At 41.7% G+C, this 17,453-nt stretch overlaps 2 protein-coding genes across 3 annotated transcripts in view; one reads left to right on the top strand and one right to left on the bottom strand.

Annotated features, from left to right (window-relative positions):
* Positions 1–255: 255 nt before the first annotated feature.
* On the bottom strand, positions 256–5,865 carry SMIM20 (small integral membrane protein 20). The gene is made up of 3 exons (XM_083862517.1): positions 5,733–5,865; positions 2,009–2,065; positions 256–698 (listed from the first exon to the last, which is right to left on the bottom strand). The coding sequence occupies exons 1-3, from the start codon at positions 5,839–5,841 to the stop codon at positions 661–663; spliced, it is 204 nt and encodes a 67-aa protein (XP_083718643.1). The 5' UTR covers positions 5,842–5,865; the 3' UTR covers positions 256–660.
* A 544-nt stretch (positions 5,866–6,409) lies between these two features.
* The window catches only part of SEL1L3 (SEL1L family member 3), a 33,982-nt gene continuing 22,938 nt past the window's right edge, over positions 6,410–17,453 (top strand). For both annotated transcript variants that reach the window (XM_083861729.1, XM_083861728.1), the window contains exons 1-5: positions 6,410–6,474; positions 10,613–11,180; positions 12,752–12,878; positions 15,657–15,778; positions 17,125–17,240. In XM_083861729.1, the coding sequence (XP_083717855.1) occupies positions 6,412–6,474; positions 10,613–11,180; positions 12,752–12,878; positions 15,657–15,778; positions 17,125–17,240 (996 nt within the window). In that variant the 5' untranslated portion in view covers positions 6,410–6,411. The remainder of the gene's footprint in view (positions 6,475–10,612; positions 11,181–12,751; positions 12,879–15,656; positions 15,779–17,124; positions 17,241–17,453) is intronic.

Below are 17,453 nucleotides of genomic sequence, written 5' to 3'. Positions count from 1 at the left end.
CTGCAACGATCTTTAAAATATTGTGTGTCATAATTCTACTCACTTAACTACATTAATCCTCTCCAAGTTGAGTCTGTTTTGCCTGCTAAAGTAACTGGTAAGAAATCTCCTTGTGTTTATCCAGACCCATGAGCTCTATTTACCCCCCTTGTCCTGCGGAGGAGCAGAAGTAAGAATGGGCAGAGGGACGGACACCGGGCAGGCAGCAAATGTACCCTCCACACACACTTGCAAAACAATGAAAAAAGGCACACACTGGTTTAAAAACTTTAATGTAGAAATTTACACTCACCATGTTGTAACTTTCAAACTAGGGAGGAAATTGCAGCAGTCTGCATGATTTATTCTATCCATAATTTACTCTGTAAGTGTCTACAGATTCAAAGAACATCCTTTTTCCTTTTCTCAAGAAAATAAGTATTTCATTTCTATATTCAATAATCATTCAGCTTTCTAACAGTCTGTGAGCCATGCACCAGCATTCTCTCTGAAAACTAACATGTTTTTATCTCTTGGGATTCCAACCAGTAGTCTTTGTTGCTCCTCATGTGCCCACACAGCATATTCAGAATTCTCCTCCAGCGACACCCAGACACTTCAGTGAAAGAAGAAGCAGCTGAAGACGCCCATCTTCAGTTTTGCAATATACCCAGTCGCCAATTACTTTCTTCCAAATGGATCCGACCACACTTTTAACCCTACAAATCAAATATCAGAATACCAGCAGTTGATAATTTAGACTGTTGGAGAAAAAACAGGTCTGCTACTCCAGCTTTGTGTATTAATCAATGAAAGAAGCCAACGATTTCTGCACTGAATTTGCAACTCTGCTAAAACTTGCAAAAATATACAGAAAGACAACCTCATCTTGATCTTAAACTTCAGACAACGGAAAAATCTACCACATTCATAGGTAAGGTGTTCTAATATTGTTGGATCAATTATTTAAAATTGCACCTAGCGCTTAAATTTGTTTAGGCTTCCTTTTCAACTAATGGATCTCATAACTAACTTATCAGCAGCTAAATTCAGATGAAAAGGAGAACTTACACTAAGAACTGGTCATTAAGTACCTGCATCTTAGATAAATGAGCCAGTCCAGTCCTCTTGAATGTTTAGTAAAAAAGACAGGTTTACAAGCCCTCTGTTTCACAATACCCTTCCTACTTCTCTTCAGCATTTCACCCACTTCCTTGGAAAGCAAGTCCTGCACTAATGATCTAACCAATGCATGTAATAAGGTCATGGCTTTAATCCTATTTGATTTTCACCTGCTGCTGATGTTAAGCTTTTTTAAAAACAAAAATACATTACCATTTAACATAGTCAGATATTACATGTTTCATCAAGACGGGCACTCTCACATCTTTAATCAAGAAATGCCAGCCTTGCATAATGAACAGCCACTCCAGTTATCATTATGAAGAAATGAACTATCAAGGATACCCTGCTATACTTGAATTTTACTTCCTTCATATGCTTTTCTAAGCCTTCCACTGTCAACAGCAAGGATCCAAAAGCTATTAGCAATTAGCACTGCATTCCAAATTTTCCTTCATGTGTAGTGGATTTCTGCATGGCCCATCCATCCATGAGGCCAGAAGGCACTGCTGAAGTGCTGATGAACTGTGTTTCAGCAGAGTTCAGTATTCCACAAAACTAGGGTGCAACATTGCTCTTTATAGCTACAGCTCAGCCTCTCCATGGTTCTTGTTTGCTCTGAGCTGGTTCAGAAGTGGAAACTGGCCTCTATTTAAGAAAGTGTGAAGACAATAGAAACTCTGCAACCTATTTGGCCAGTTAAGTCACTTTAAGATGAGTTTCACTAAAACTGTAATTTTTCAGTGAGGAATTAGCCTGAAAAAATAATTTAATGGCAAGTTTATTAAATATGTTTTTACTGAATGTAATCTTCACTAAATGTATTATTTAAATCCATATAAATATTCAGGCCTTACTTCAAGAAGGTCTTTAAAACAATCAATGCAAACACATAAATCAAGTGTACCTGCAGGCTGAATATCCGCTTGAACAACGCCAGCTCGGTTTATTGACTGTTCTTTCTCTGGAAAACAGAACAGAAAGAACACAGTACTAAAAAATAGAAAATACCAGATATCTTGACAGCACCCAATAAAATAATCTTGAGAATTTTATTAATTCTCAATGCTACACAGTAAAATTCTGTTGAGTATCTACGTACAGAATGCAAATGTAGTATTCCTACTTCACTGAGAAACTAACAGCTAGTCTGTTTTGAGAGAGTGCAAACAAAAAGATAACAATCTTAAAACAATGCCTACTGTTTAATAAAGATGTCAAAACACCTGCCATGGTCCCAGCATCTGAGGAATGACTAGTACTTATAGAAGCTGTCATTCATATGCTTGACATAAAACTAGTCAAAAGATTTTTTTTTTCTTTTGGGCGAATCCCATTTTCAAGCCCTGAAAGATCTTGCAAACAGATTTCATGATAGCACCTACAAAATTGCTGCTTGTAAACTTTGTGAAATTCAGTATCTGAAAGGCATTTTCCCGCACACTGGGCCTGTCTCAGGCTTTTCTTTCTTCTTTGAAAGAGTCAATCATGAAGAGAAATGGAGAAAACTATACTCTCTTCCCTTACTAAATGCCCCTCCTTTTCTTCCACTTCAGTTACACGTCTCATCACCACAGTGGTACCCCAAAGCAGGAAGTCAAAGCCCAGGTGAATTAACCTTTTACCCATACCACTGAACTTCTGAGGCCTTTAAAAACCTGCAGGGTGAGTATTTGCAAAGGAAGCTCAGAACTAAGCTCACCTTAAAACCGGAATTTTTCATTATCCTTGGGATACATACTTGGGAATATACTGGCACTACATTAGGCTGTCTAGTTATCAGGCTGTCTAGGTACAAGCCTAATGCTACCGGAGACTAGCAGTAGTGTCACAGTAATTGATTCTCCTTGCAAGGGGATGGGCACTAGAGGCACATCCAGATTCTCCAGTTCTGTTCACTGGTAATTCCATTTCATCTTTTTTAGCAGACAAAATCTCAGGGATCTGTCTAATTTCAAAGGAAAAGGCACAAAACCCAGAAAGGAAGAACAGAATAGATTAGGGCAAGGAATGAGTCTTCCTGCAGGACATGAAGGAGAAGGATATTATCTTGAGTGGAAACTTAGATTAGAAGAGTGGCAGGGACTAAACCAGGAACCAATCTGAGAGTTCTGGGGACACACTTGGGTCGAGTAGCAGGGGGTATTAACTGGTCAGGCAAAGAAAACAGTGCAAAAACATAAGAGATGATAAATACACAGACAGGACATGGAACAGGTAATAGGGAGAATGCTGTGGGGCCTGCAAACAACTTGGAAGACAGGTAAACCAAAAAAAGGACAACAAGGAAGATTCAGTCTTGGTGACAGGACAGCCACCTCACAGGACAGGGAAGAAGAGAGTCTCACAATTCGGAAAATCAGGAAATCTGTGAAAATGTCACAAAGAGCAGCTGTCAAGCCACTGTTCTGGTTAATCCATGTGGAAAAGGTCTGTGCTGAAGCTCTCAAAGTTTCATCACTGACACTAAACTGCATGTTTCATATGAGGAAATAGTCTTTTTTAAAGCTAGATACAGACAAGAAAATACTAGAAACAGCAAAGCCCCAAACTGAGGTACTAAACCCCTACAAAATTATAACATTTCTGTATGAAATTAAGTCAAACTCCTTTGTGCACAATTTACAGTTGATATCAACAATTTGATTAGATACAGTTTTTCCAAGTAGCTTTCATATTATTTGTTCAATTGCTAGGAACTTCTCTGAAAATGTTTGAGAATTGTGCAGTAAAGTCTTCTTCCTGAATGTTAATGTACTTCACTTGTCTAGAACTTGGCAGATACACAAGAAAAATGAAAGCAAAGAAAATATAGCATTTTGTGTTTACATACTTCAATGTTACTCCATTCATGAAATGAAATTAATTCATTCTTGCCTTTTGTATGATTACTATGTGATGCTAATCAAAACACCCAAATTTGGGACACAGCATCCCCAAACACAGAAATAATGAGTATCCACCCACACCTCAGGCCAATAGAGGGTGGGAGCTTCTATGGAAGTTGTCATACATCTTACTAACCGTACTCAGAAAATCCTTGGTACCCAAAGGTTAAATTCTTTGGTTCAAACACCACGACTGGGAAAGTCCAATTTTGCCTCAAGTATTGTGATAATAAATGCTTGTGCCTCTCATACTGCAGTGATGAGCATCAAGAAAAGCTCATTGGAAATTAATAAAGGTGATATCAGATGGAGACAGCAGCAGGCAATAAGCAACATTTAGAAACAGGTATCAAATCACAAGTTTGTGCACTTGCAAACTGTGCATCAATTACTTTATGTCCTAAATAGAGATTAAAAATCCCTGAACTGATAGGAAACAATAATCACATAATTCACAAGTACAAAGGAGGACATGCTCCATTACTTCTGTCCTTTCCTTACTGCCAAGCCGCATTTCTAATACAGTATTTTTGGAAAGTATAGCATAAGCAAAAAAGATTTAGTAATAAAGTTTTCAGAGGGAACACAGAGTAGGAAACATAATTGTGGGAAGTTTCACAAACATAGCATCCTTGAATAAAAATTTGCTTGTAAGTTAAATTTCACTTGAGCTTTGATGCAAGGCCAAAGCCCCTCCAATAAGATCACAAAAGTTAATCCTTTTTTTTTTTTTCTTCCGAGAAATCTTCAGTTGTCTTGGCAGATTAACCACACCTATCATTATGCTATCAGCTTGCTTAGTTTAATAAAGTGAGGGGGCAAGGCTAGTTGCACCAGAACTTTCCCCGTATTTCCTTCGGCAGTATTTCACAGCATTTCACACCCGCCTGGAGCCACCGAGGCCTCACACCTGGAGCTGCAGGTGCCTTCAAGGGTTTCCTGGACAGAGTCAGCTGTGGGCTTTTGCAGGTTTTCCTGGCAGGAAAGTGGATTTTTTCTCGGGAGTCAGTTTCAGACACTCGAAGACTGAGACCAGCTCTAGCAAATCATCACAACTGGTTACCAAGTTTTCAGTTAGATGTTCAATTGCAGCTGGAGAACAGAACTCTAACAGCTCAAAGAATCACTGAATAGTCTGGTTGGGAAGGGACCTTTAAAGATCATCTAGTCCAATCCTCCTGCACTGAGCAGGGACATCTTCAGCTAGATGAAGTTACTCAGAACCCTGTCCAACCCTGTCTTGAATGTGTCCAGGGATGGGACACCCATCACTCCTTCGGGCAACCTCTTCTAGTGGTTCACCACCACCATCATAAAAAAATTAACTCCTTCTATCTACTCTGAATTTACTCTGTCTAGTTTAAACCTGTTACTTCTAATCCTATTGCAACAGGCCCTATTAAAAAATCTGGCCCAGCTTTCTTACAAGCCCTCTTCAAGTGCTCTACAAGGTTTTCCCGCAGCCTTCTCCTCTCCAGGGGGAAGAACCCCACGTCTCCCGGCCTTTCTGCACAGGAGAGGTGCTCCCTCTCTGCCAACTTCAACTGCATCTCAATTCTCTAAGGATCTTCTTAATCACGTGCTGGACAATAACTTGATCTATTTATTCAGGCGAGCTGTATCGTTTCGGTGGTCAGCTATCTCCTGGACGAGCAGAAATCCCCTCAGGAGTCCCTCACCGAGCAGCAGCCCCAGCACTCCCCCAAGCCCGGGCCCAGCCAGCTACCCCGCGCAGAGACTCACTGTACTCTTCCGGCATCAGCAGCGGCCGGAAATAAATGGGGTAAAAGGCGGCTCCCACCACGGCCACGAAGGCGCCGAAGATGCCGAGCGTGCGGGAGAGCCCGGCCATGGTCGCGGCGGGCGCGGCGCGGGGCCTGACGGGACCGGCGGGAGGGGCGGGACCGCCCGGGCAGGCGGGAGGGAGGGAGGGCGCCCCCGCGCGGCCGGCGGGGCGCGGTGCGCTGTCAGCCCGGCCCGGGCGGCCCGCCATGGTGCGCCCGAGCCCCGCCGCCCCGCCCTAGAGCGCCTCGCCCCACGGCGGGAGCTGTCCGGCCCGGGACCGCAGCGGCAGTGCAGCGCCGGGGCAGGAGGGCGGAGGCCGCCCCGGAGCCGCCGCGGGAGCGGGAGGGCGCGGCCCTGCGCGGGGATCGCTCCCGGGCGCGCCGCTCCGGGGACGCCGCCCGGCGCCGGCTGTGCCGAGCTGCGAGGAGCCGCCAAAGCGCTGCGCAGCCCGGCCGAGGATCGGCGTCGTTTGGCTCAGCCCCTCCGCACCTGCGGAGCGGGGCCCTGCCCTGCCCTGCCCTGCCGGGGCGGCGGCCCCTCCTCCAGGAAGCCGGATCTGCCGCATCCTTGTCGCCGGGCCGGCCGCGCTGGGCACCGCCGCGCTGGGCACCGCCGCTCCAGCAGCAGCAGCAGCAGCATGCGGCCCCCGGCCGAGCCCCGCCGCCCCCCTCCGGCGCTCCTCCTCCTCCTCCTCCTCACGGTGAGTGCTGCTGGCCCCGCACCTGCTCCGCGCCCCGACACAGCCCAGGCGGCGGCCCGAGCGGGGCCGTGGATCGTTCCCGCAGGGCGGAGGGAGCGGGGCCGGGGCGCGGGGGGCGCGGGGCCGGGGCGGCCTCTGGGAGCCGGGCCCTGCCCTGCCCTGCCCCGCGCCCCTCCCGCTCCGGGGACACGCTCTGTTACTGAGCCGGGGACGCCGAGCCCTCGCATCCCGGTGTTAGGCTTTAGGCTTTCTGCCCTGGGTGACGATAAACTCCTGAAGTGGGAGGACTGGGGAGGCCTTTGACAACTGCTTACAGATGCACGACTGGGCATAGTGCTGCGCTGGCTTAGGGAAACAACGGAGCTTTAGCACCATTTACTAAACTACTTTTAATCTTTTTCCTCTGGTCAGAGTCTCTGTGTGCCTGTTCCCTGTTGGTGCTCATGGAGAGCGGCAGATCCACACCGCTGTGTGACATGTCTTCTTTTCACAGATCTCAAAATGTAGCGTGACGCGTTGGTCATTTGCATTTGAAGGACTGTGGTTATCTTCAGGTTTTGTGCAAACACAGGTGCAGGTTTCATGGGGTTATGGGGAATTTCTGCAGGGCTGAACTCATGGACGGTCCTGTTGAGATCCCCAGCAAATTAAAGAATACTTGCTCAATCATTTCTGTATTGTTACACTACTGAAAATGTCCAGTTTCCCAATGCTTGTAGTATTTCTCACATTGATTTTTATCCCAAGATCTGATGGGATGACTTGGGCTGATTCATTGAGATTCAGCAGGATTTGAGAAAATAAAAAAAACCAAAACACATTTACAGCTTTAATGGCTAAGTTGCCCCACACAACAAAGCCTTTATGTCTGTCTTGTTGAACTTAGCCTAGTTGATGATAATATTTTGAATTAGCATAGCTGGCCTCTTTAGTGTGCTGGGAAACTTTTATATTTAAGTCTCATAATCACACGCAGTGTATAATCTTTTCATCCTTGTTCTATGTCAGAGGTGATGTACATTTAACTCTTGCCTTGTTCTGATATAACAGGAAGGGAAAATAGTTCCTCACCAAGTAGAAACATTTAGGTGATACACACTCTGTGCACTGTGTAGTGGCAACCAAGTGCTAACAGACTCAAGCGTGGACTGGAAGTTTATGGTCTGCAGTCTCTGCCAGGCCTCCCTCACTGTGGGGTTGTTCAGGGTTCTTTGCTCCATGCTGTTTGCTGGATGAGCCTCCAGAAGGGTTTGTTAGGTGGGATGTAATAGCAAACTCAAATATACTTCATACATTTTGGCATGAGAAGGCCTCAAGTAAAGAGGGACCAAAGAATACAAAGTAAAATGAGGAGCCATTTTGCAGATCAGGCACTACAGGAAAGGCACTAGATCAGCAGAGCTGAGGCTAAACTTAGGCACCAGCCATCATGTTGCATTGTGCATAAGTGCTGTAGGAAATTGTTCTACAAAGAGCTGACTTTGGGTTTCAGGGCTTACTGCTTTGGGATCCCCACCACTAAATTTCTGCCATTCACTGGAAATCAGATGAACATATTCATACACTGCTGCATCTTTGTTAATGAACTGTGCCAGACCCAAGCTGTCTTTGCTGGAGTCTAGTTGCCATCTCTCTGTATTTGGATAACCACTGAGAAAACTGAGAGCTGGCTCTATGTGCTTTGACAGTAAGTGCATGTGTGTGGTGAGCACACATCAGTACCCCTATGCTTTCTAGTACCTGCCTGGTAGACTTTTGCATCTTGTGATAATCACGTGGCATTGTGTTCATAGTATATTACCATCTTTCTCATGACCCAGCCCCTGTACCATAAAGATTAAGCTACTTACAAGTACTCTTTATTGTAAGATCAAGAAATATGAATGGTAACCATCAAGTAAGTACAAGAGGTTTAGGATAATTTGTTGCTGCTGCTATAGGCTTTTAATGCTTTTGGAAGTATTTAAATCAAAGAAGAATTGTGTTGGAAATGTAAAAGAATAGTATCTTTTGTCAAGTTCTGAAAGGTACTCAAATTAGTATTAAAATCAGGACTCTCTCATCAACTTTTATCTCAGTATTTGTGTATGTGTGTTATTCCAGCATATGGCAGACACCACACCAGGTTCCAATGGATAGCAAGTTTCTATTGCTATTCCTTTTTTAGACCCTTCAGTTTGCATAGTTTCTACAATATCACAAAATCACAGAGTATTCTCTGTGATTCTCCCTTCTGAGTTGGAAGGGACCCACAAGGACCATTGAGTCTGACTCTTTAGGTGAACGGCTCATAAAGGGATCATACCCATGACCTCCTCATTATTAGGATCGTGCTCTAACCAATATGCATTTTGTACAGTGGGAAATAAGGCAGAGAGAGGAAGGCTGTCACTGACGAGGCTGCCTATTGTAGAAAGCCAAGATACTGAGTTGCATGGTGTTTTGTGGGGTTTTTAGCTTTTTTTTTGTTGTTCAGGGTGTATACCTTGGTGCTTACATGTGTTTATCGGTGTTCAGCATCACTGCACATCTCACTTGCAGTGTCTCTTGCCAGATACAAGAAGATAATGAGCATTTGGTTGCAGTTATGGAAAGTGGTTTAATTGACTAGTTCCCTAGGAACACTAAGTAAATCTAATGATCTAGAGCTACCCATCTGCTCGCAATGATATCTAGCTTTTTCATCCAAAGGTCTCTCATTTGGTTATTCTTCCAGTGTCTGCCCTTAATAAAGTCAAGGCCTTGAAGCGAACAGCACCTCTATGCATAGTCATGTTCCACTAACAACCCTTGAGCTCTTTTGCACCTCTAAGGAGGCATTTGATACACAGCTGATCAAAAAATTCAAAAATCCTTATCTGTAGGAACAAGTAATTAGTTTAGGACTTAGTTTTGACTTTTTGTAATATTTACACCTTCACAGGTCTTACTGGCTTGATGTTTTTTCAGTGTAGCTTTCAAGGAGTGTCAACATATTCTTAAGAAATAAAAAGCAAAGTAGTTTATCATTAGGGACTTTTACTGATCCCCATTTTGGACTGTGGGCAAGGTCTAGTCCTCCAGGTGCACAGCACGTAATTTCTATGATTAGAAATGTACTAATGACTAGGCCAAACCTTTGGAATATTTTGAAAAACACAGTGGAAAAGCCATCAATCCAAGACAGGTATCCAAGATAAATTTTATTTTAATTTGTTTAATCTTAGTGAAGTTAAAAGTTTTCCAAGACAGATCTCATTTTGGGCAATCTTAATGACCATCTTCCATGGTAATGCTAAGTGACAATTCTGGATATTTTAGACAGACCAGGGGACTTGGTGGAACTACTGTGTTGGTGGCTTGCCCTCAGAGCTGAGTAATCCCCAGTATCCTTGGCAGTGCATCAAGCTGGATGCTGACTGCAGGGAAGAAAGAAAAGAAGCTGTTTGAAGCCTTAGAGACAAGAACTTCAGCATAGAGGATAATCCTGTTGTTTGTCCAGGCACTCACTCTCAAACTATATATAACACACATAGCCATGGAGAGCAAAAGCTGAGCAAATTCAGTCTGCTGCTCTTGCTGCTCAGATTTCCAAGTCCATCTTCAGGATAGGAACATGTCAAAAATTAAACACTTCACAAATATTAATTCATTCTCAGGAAACCTTTGTTGTTATTTTGTACTTCAAGGATCTGCATGTCAGGTAACAAAATTAGCTAAGTTTTTAAGAAGGTACAGAAACATCAGGCTGTGGCAGTCCTAGCAAACAATGATACACAGTAAACGTAAGCCAGCACATTTTCATGTGCACTCCTTAGGCCTGATCATAGGAGCATGTTTAAATAGCATGACGTGTAAATCACTATCTTAGACTGGTTTCCACTTGCATAAGGACTGAAGGATACACCCTGTAAATACAGTTTGTTTGTAGAAGCATGTGTAACTTTGAGAACTAGATGTAGGGAAGTTGTTACCTTAAAATCTTGATGGTGGCTCTCCAGTAACTCTTGTCTACTTGGGTGAAAGAAACCTCATATTTTGAAGTTAAAGTATGGTATATAAACATGCTTGTGCAGTGTTCTGTAATTACTGTGATATATGAGTAATCACATAAACTTAGATTCTCTGGTTAACGTTTGTGTTTTGGGTTTTCTTCCAGAACTTTGTGCTGTCCTTTGGAAAGGAGACGTTACAGACAACGGCAGTTACTCCGCAGTTTCAGAAGAATATGGATTATGCAGACTTTATCTATTTAAATATTTTAGAAAGAAAAGTTCATAACAATTCTGAGGTTTCAGTTCAGTATTTATGTTCTAAGCCTTGTATTGTCAGTCTGGAAGCAGTAGCTTCCTCCGAGTTCAGGACTGGTGTACCAGTGTATAGAAGGAGATGGAAGGATGAGAAGAACCTTTATGTTAGCAGAACTCGACAAGTACATTTGAAATTTCCGAGCACCATGGTTTACAGAGATGACTATATCATCAGAAACTCAATAATAGTGCACAGTGTGATCCTGTACGCATGGATTAGTCACAAATCAGCTGGCAATTATGATGGTGAGCAGAATGAAGACTACCAGGCTGCGGTTGCCAAGAACTACACGTTTTTAGAGGCAGTTCCACCTTTTGAACGGCCATATAAGGACCACAAAGTTTGTCTTCAGTGGGGGGCTGACTATTTGTGGATGCTCCAGGCCAATAGGATACTTCAGTGCCCTCATGAAAGTGGTAGGTGCAATGTCACTTTTTTCCCCCAAGGAAACAAATAACATCTCTGGTAAGCTGTTAAAAAGTGCATACTGGTAGTAAATAGTAATGTTACATACAGTGGTTTACTTGGGAAGCATTGTTGAACATGTAGTCTCCTAACTGTGACATTAGAGTGGCAAGTGCTGAAGCCATCCTGCTCTTCAGATTGTTTCATCACAGCCAGCCTGGAGGTTGTAGCAGCATGGCCCACTATTTTCTAGGCTTATTCAAACAATTTTAGTCAAAACCCACCAGAGTCAGTGGACACTATTCCTTTATTTTCAGAGAGAGTTTTTCAGTCTCTTTCTGCATTATTTTAGAATCAGTTCTGCAGTTCCTGCACACATAATTCTCACACAAGTAGTCTCCTTCTGCTTAAGATGATGGTCTCACACTCAGAAACATATTTTCAAGTGTTTGTTGTGAGCTAAACTTCACAACACCTCTTTTTATTTTCTTTTTTTTTTTTCCCTAGAACCAGTATGAACAAGCATTTTAGGAAAAAAAAAAGTAGTTTTAAATAAAAAATCGTGTTTTGCCAACTGTATAGATTACTGAAACAGCTTTTCTTTATAGATTTTTTGAGTTCTTTTTTCTTTCTGCCTGCCTATCTCTAGCTTTACACTTGATGACAATTCTTTTGCTCTCAATACATGCTCAAAGCAGAACCTAGAAGGGAAAAGAACATTTGTTTCTAAATGGTTCTGTCCAAGAAAATCCCATAATGGTATTTGTGTCATTTATTTTCACTACATTGGCATGTAGATGCTCTGAAGAAGAACAGGGAACATCTCACTTCCTTTAGGGGCTTTCTAAAATATTTGTTGGAGACAGCATGTGATACCTGCAACATCATGAAACATTTTATTGTCTGTATTATCTATTTTTATTACAGATTACATCAGTTTAATAGAAAACAGGAGAAATAATATTCAAATTTTGTTTCTTAAAATAATATTGTAACAAATTGCTCAGGGTTTGATTTATTTTGTTGTTTCTTGGTGGTTTTTTGTTTGGTTTTTGGGTTTCTCTGGGCAAGCTGATGATATATCATGGCCTTAAAGATTTTTCTCCTGTTTCTTAGGAAGGGCAGCTTTATCAGTTTAATTAAGGTTTATCCATATCAGTTAAGAACAGAATTGGTATCTATGCATACATATAATATAGAGAGGTGCAGATGGAGAACAAGTCCAAAAGATGTGGAGAAACGTCACTTAGGCATAACGAAAGATAGGATGAGATTTAAGTGAATAACATACATTAAGACTTCTTGCTTACTAACTCGTTCTTTAAGTATCTTAGATTTAAATGTCTTTTCTTTCCCTGCTTTTAATTCCATCTGGAAACAGGCTGGGTTTTATGGGTTATTTGGTCCAAGACTGTAATGTATTTAACAGCAGCAAGTAAACTCGTGTTTAAGGACTTACTGAGTGTTTGTGTTAACTTTTAATCTATTGTGTGAATTTAAATGTTTGACTGTAGGAATATAAGCTAATTAATTAGTTTCTATGCTTTCTGTATGTCAAATTAAGAAAGATTGTATTTTGCAGATGGTGTCCAGGTTCTCGAATTTATATATGCTTCCAGTGGGGAAAAAACAGGAATTGTGAAGAAATTTGAGCAGTTTGAAAACAGAGAACTTGAGACAGTCAGACAACATCAGATTGATTTTCCCATGTAAGTATAGGCAGGTAACTGAATGGGGCTGTATTTGGTTTTAACGCTATAGAATGTACTTAAACTCTTGACTTATACCACAAATTAAAGGAATACTGCCTACTAATTTGAGAAAAGATGCAAAAAGGAGCCTAGTTAGCAGTTCTTTCTGATTCCAGTTTTGCACAGGCTTAAGCTGAACCTGAGGAAGATATTTATAGTATGTATTTGTGCAGTGCTGTGTAAGAGATGCCACCAGAAGGTGTAACTGAATGGGTTAGGTGCAGTTAGGAGGGTGAGTTAGCTCTTACCTGCTGTCGTGATCAGACTGCTGTCTCATAACTAACTAGCCTGGGGTTTTCTGCATTACAAACAGATCTGGATTTCTAACATTGTTTGCTGACCAAGAGCAGAGTAGGATTTCTTGCAAGGGCAAGCAGCATGAAGCAGCTTTATCTCTTTAAATTCACATTCTAGTTTATTTTGCACCTGACAAGCCCCTTAGTGATAGAATCCTCTGCCTAGATAAGTCTTCCAGCTTGAGCTCGTTCCATTTCCTTCTACCATTGCTGTGTAAACTCTCCTATTTAGACAGGAGAGTTAGACTCCTTATCCCCTGCACACTATTCCGTTACAGAGGAATTGCTCTTGTAAGGTCATCTTGCTGTGCTCTGGTCCCCCTTCCCAAAACTGTGACAACTCTCCAGTCATATTTTGCAACTTCAGGGGAAAAGAGATATATAAATATACCCCCCTTCCACAGATGCTCTCACCATGGCAACATTATTACAGAAGTAGGAAATGATTGCAGGAACTGGTGCTTGCCTCTGGTTTGCATTTGTCCTGTGGCCCCAAAAAGAGTGCCAAGAAGACTTGCCAGAGAGCACAGGTTGCATGCAAATTACTAGCTCTCAGACCATAACTGAAGCCATAATTACAGAGCAGTTTTTAGCTCCTGGTGTCTTCTGGATGGGTGGACAGCCTGCTGCTCTTTGCTCACCAGCACAGTTGCATTCTGCTTCTGGCACTGAGACACTCGAGCTCTGGTTTAGATTATAGGGCACACATTTATGCATCTTTTTATCTGCTCCACATAGTTCTTGCTATCAGGTAATGTCTTCAGTGTGTGTTGTGGTTGTGTGACAGCCTGGGGTAGTTCTGCTAGGAAGAGGAAGAGAGTTCTTCAGTTCTTTTTCAGTTCTGTGTATGGTTCCCCACTGTACAAAAGGTCAACAGAAGTAGATGGATCTAACTGAGATTACTTGTTTGGCATCAGTCAGGGATTTGTAAAGAAAGAGAGCCCAAGATACATTACTGTCATTTGAGGTGGCAACCACTGGAGAGCCTGCAGCAAGGGCAGGCTGGGACTGTAAGGGACTGCTCAGGCTGTTTGGCAGTCTGCAGCAATGGGGATATGAAATGAGTCAGCATTGTCCCAAACTCTGTCCCAAGAAATGTGTCCAGAGCAAACACGGTCTCAGACTTGAAATCAAGGATTAAATGAAGAATGAGGTATTTGAGTTTGTTATGTTGGCAGAGATGAAAGTTGAAAAGAGCAATATATAAGCATGAACACACAAGCAGTATTTCTAGAAGCCCAGTGTCTGCCTGTAGGTCCTAACAATCAATATACAAGTGATTGTCGTTTACAAACCTTTCTACCTCACCCATGTACCATCTCTGAAGAAAATCGTGTTATTAGCTGTTTAAGGCATAGTTTCCATTAGGGAAAACTTTATCGCTTTTGCATTTTTTAAAGCAGAAGAGCAGGTGTTAGGCTTTCAGATCTACAGTGGCTTAGTACAGGAAAAGATACAAGGCACTCATGTCAAGCAATTTTTTGAGAGAGAAGCAAGACAACCTGACTCAATCCTAAAGTGTTATAAACAAATACTGGCCATTTTTATTAATTATAGAAATGCAAAAACTGACCATCTCTTTCTAGAAGTCACTAAGAAAAGTGAACTATTTCATCAGATAATAATTATAATCCTCTGCTGAATTGTACATTGGAGGTATGATTTTCAAAGTCATTCAGCATTGACCTAAGTGCTGTAGCAATGTTACAGAAATAAGTGATCAAATTTCTGTTAAGAGCACGGAAGCAGATTTAGTCTGGCACGGAGGAACTCCTTAAAATTAGATATTGTGGTATAAATTCTGCTTTTAGTGCTTCAACCAGATTTGAACAGAAATTTCTAAATACGTAGTGCTGTTGGTATTTGGTTTTTATTTTGCGCTGTTCCATAGTTTGCAGAGGCTCCACCTTTATTTATCCTGTGATACTTCAGTGAGAATTATTCATACCTATTTGTACTGTCCAGAGAATGGACTCATTTTTAACTGCTTCTCCCAATCATATTTGCACAATTCACTTTTAGTATAGAAGACAGAGCTAATACTTTTATTGGCTTCAACAATCAAGACAACAAGACCATGCATCTGGCGATTTGGTACTGTAGTCTGTATGTGGGAGGCTGGCTCCAATTTGTCTCCGTTCTGTTTTCAGTTCCTTGGTGATGTAGGATCTGGAAGTAGCTCTGACATTCTGGAACTGATTCACTTAACGCTTCCACACTCTCTTCTCCTGTTGTTACCACAAAAGTCTGCAGTTAGAGATCAAAGATCTAAGTGTCTTAAGTGTGGTTTTTCTGAAAGTTTTTACTGCAGAGGATGTGTTCTATTCTGAAGATTACATGTATGACACAAGTTTGCTAAATTCAAGTGAAATGCATGCTTTTCAAATTATATAGAGATCTTTCTCAGGAGTGGATTTTTTGTTTGGTTTTGCTCATACAGGTTCACTGTTTCAATCTGGCTGTATCTTCTCCATCACTGTGAAAAGGATCTGTGTGGTATACTCTATTTTATTGATTCGAAAGAAATGTATGGTACTCCTGCTGTATTTCTAAATGAGGAAGGTAAGGGGTATTATTAATGGCTTTCAGAAGAGGTCTAATACAGTCTTTATCAATCTGTGCCTAGGAATAACACTTACAAAAATATATTATTAGACCTATTTTGTGAAATTGATCCCTTGCAAAATGCTTCTTTTTGACTATAGTGTCTCAGTAGGAAAGTAACTACTAAATGAGCAGGAGAAAGCTGAGTAGTTGCATAGCATCTAGTCTTGGCTAACTTCAGGAAATGTCTGCTTTGTCAGGGGAATAGCCTGAATCTTACAGCCAGGAACATAGACTTGAGATTAAACAGTCTTACCTCAATGAACAAGCTTTCTTATTATTACTGTACTGTTATTTTAAATTGACCTTAATTTGTATATATATACAACATGAAAATTTTTGATAATTTGAAATAGCCTCAGAAAAAGTCAAAGTCATTCAAGGTCTTGCCTACATTGCAATCATCAAGAACCAGTCTGTTTCCCTGATCCAGAAGAAAGTTAAGAGGTAGCACTATCTTAGTCTTGCAACACTCACAGTAGGAGTCTGTACTTGTCAGAAGAGAGCTAGGAGCTCGCTGGCAGGCTACAAGAGGAAATAAACATGCAGAGTTTTAGAAGTGCACACCTGGCATTCTCATAATACATTTTTTTTCCTCCTTCTTTGCAAGTTTGACAACTGTCTTCTTCCTCTCTGTATTTTTGTCATTTTCATTTTCTCTATCATGTAGCGAATTTCAATAATAAATTTATCCATTATAGACTGGATGATTTTCTTTGAAGAACAACAACAACAAAAAAAAATAGAATTTATCAGCTTAGTGTGAGATTTTCTTGCTAAGGTTTTAGGGCCAGTTTTATTCTCAATGTTAGACTAGATTATCATAATAGCCTGTTCTGGTTTTGGAAGCTCAGACCATGACTGTAGCTTTTGCAGGTCCAAGAAGTGGAGTGTAGAGTCATCTTGTACTTGATCATTGCAGTCATGTGCCACCAGCCGAGTGCTGAGTGGATGCCATTGTTTACTGGTCCCTCCTGCTATTTACTGCAAGTCACAACTGCTTTCTGATGTTTGAGATCAACTGTGACAGCCTCCCTGTTGCCTTAGGTTTAGTCTGTTTAGTCTGTTTAACCCTGGTTTTCAGTCTGTGGTTTCATGTGGGAGCCTGAGCATCAGCATCTGAGATATGTAACTGAAATGTGGAGCTCTGTCTGTGGGACTCTCTGAGAGCTGATGTATGGCTTGGTGAGTGCCCAGATTTCTGTTGTTGGTGATGAAGAGGACAGAAGCACTGTGAATAAACTCATTATTGCTGTTAATGTTTCTGTGGTGTTTATTTCCTTTTTCTTTGTTTTTGCTCTCAGGTTATGTGCATATTCAGATGCATCTCATGAGAGGGGATGACCTTGCAGTGAAAACCAGCTTCAGCCTTCCTCTGAAGCAGTGGTTTCGACTGGATCTCTCCTTTAAGGGTGGACAGGTATGCTTGCTACTGAATTATAGGTTCAAGGCTCAGATCTGTATAATTTGATTATGCCTCTGACAAACTCCTTAGTAGCTGAGGCTGAGAGAAACACTGTAGATTTTACATGCTCACATAGCAAGAGAATGAAAAATCTAAAACTAGAAGTTGTGAGGAGGTGTTCAGACCATCCAGCTTTGGGAAATCAACTTTGATTGATTGACTTGGGTT

Source organism: Zosterops lateralis, assembly GCF_965231275.1.
Source record: "Zosterops lateralis genome assembly, chromosome: 5".
Lineage (NCBI taxonomy): Eukaryota > Metazoa > Chordata > Aves > Passeriformes > Zosteropidae > Zosterops > Zosterops lateralis.
Note: the sequence above shows the minus strand (reverse complement) of the source record. Positions and strands in the feature narration are given on the sequence as shown.

Bases quoted from the DNA above. Each gene is read 5' to 3' on its own strand.
- SMIM20 (XM_083862517.1), bottom strand. From the start codon at position 5,841: ATGGCCGGGCTCTCCCGCACGCTCGGCATCTTCGGCGCCTTCGTGGCC. The intron at 2,066-5,732 runs GTGAGTCTCTGC...TCTGTTTTCCAG, and splicing joins GCTGATGCCGGAAGAGTACA to AGAAAGAACAGTCAATAAAC. The intron at 699-2,008 runs GTACACTTGATT...TTTGATTTGTAG, and splicing joins AGCGGATATTCAGCCTGCAG to GGTTAAAAGTGTGGTCGGAT.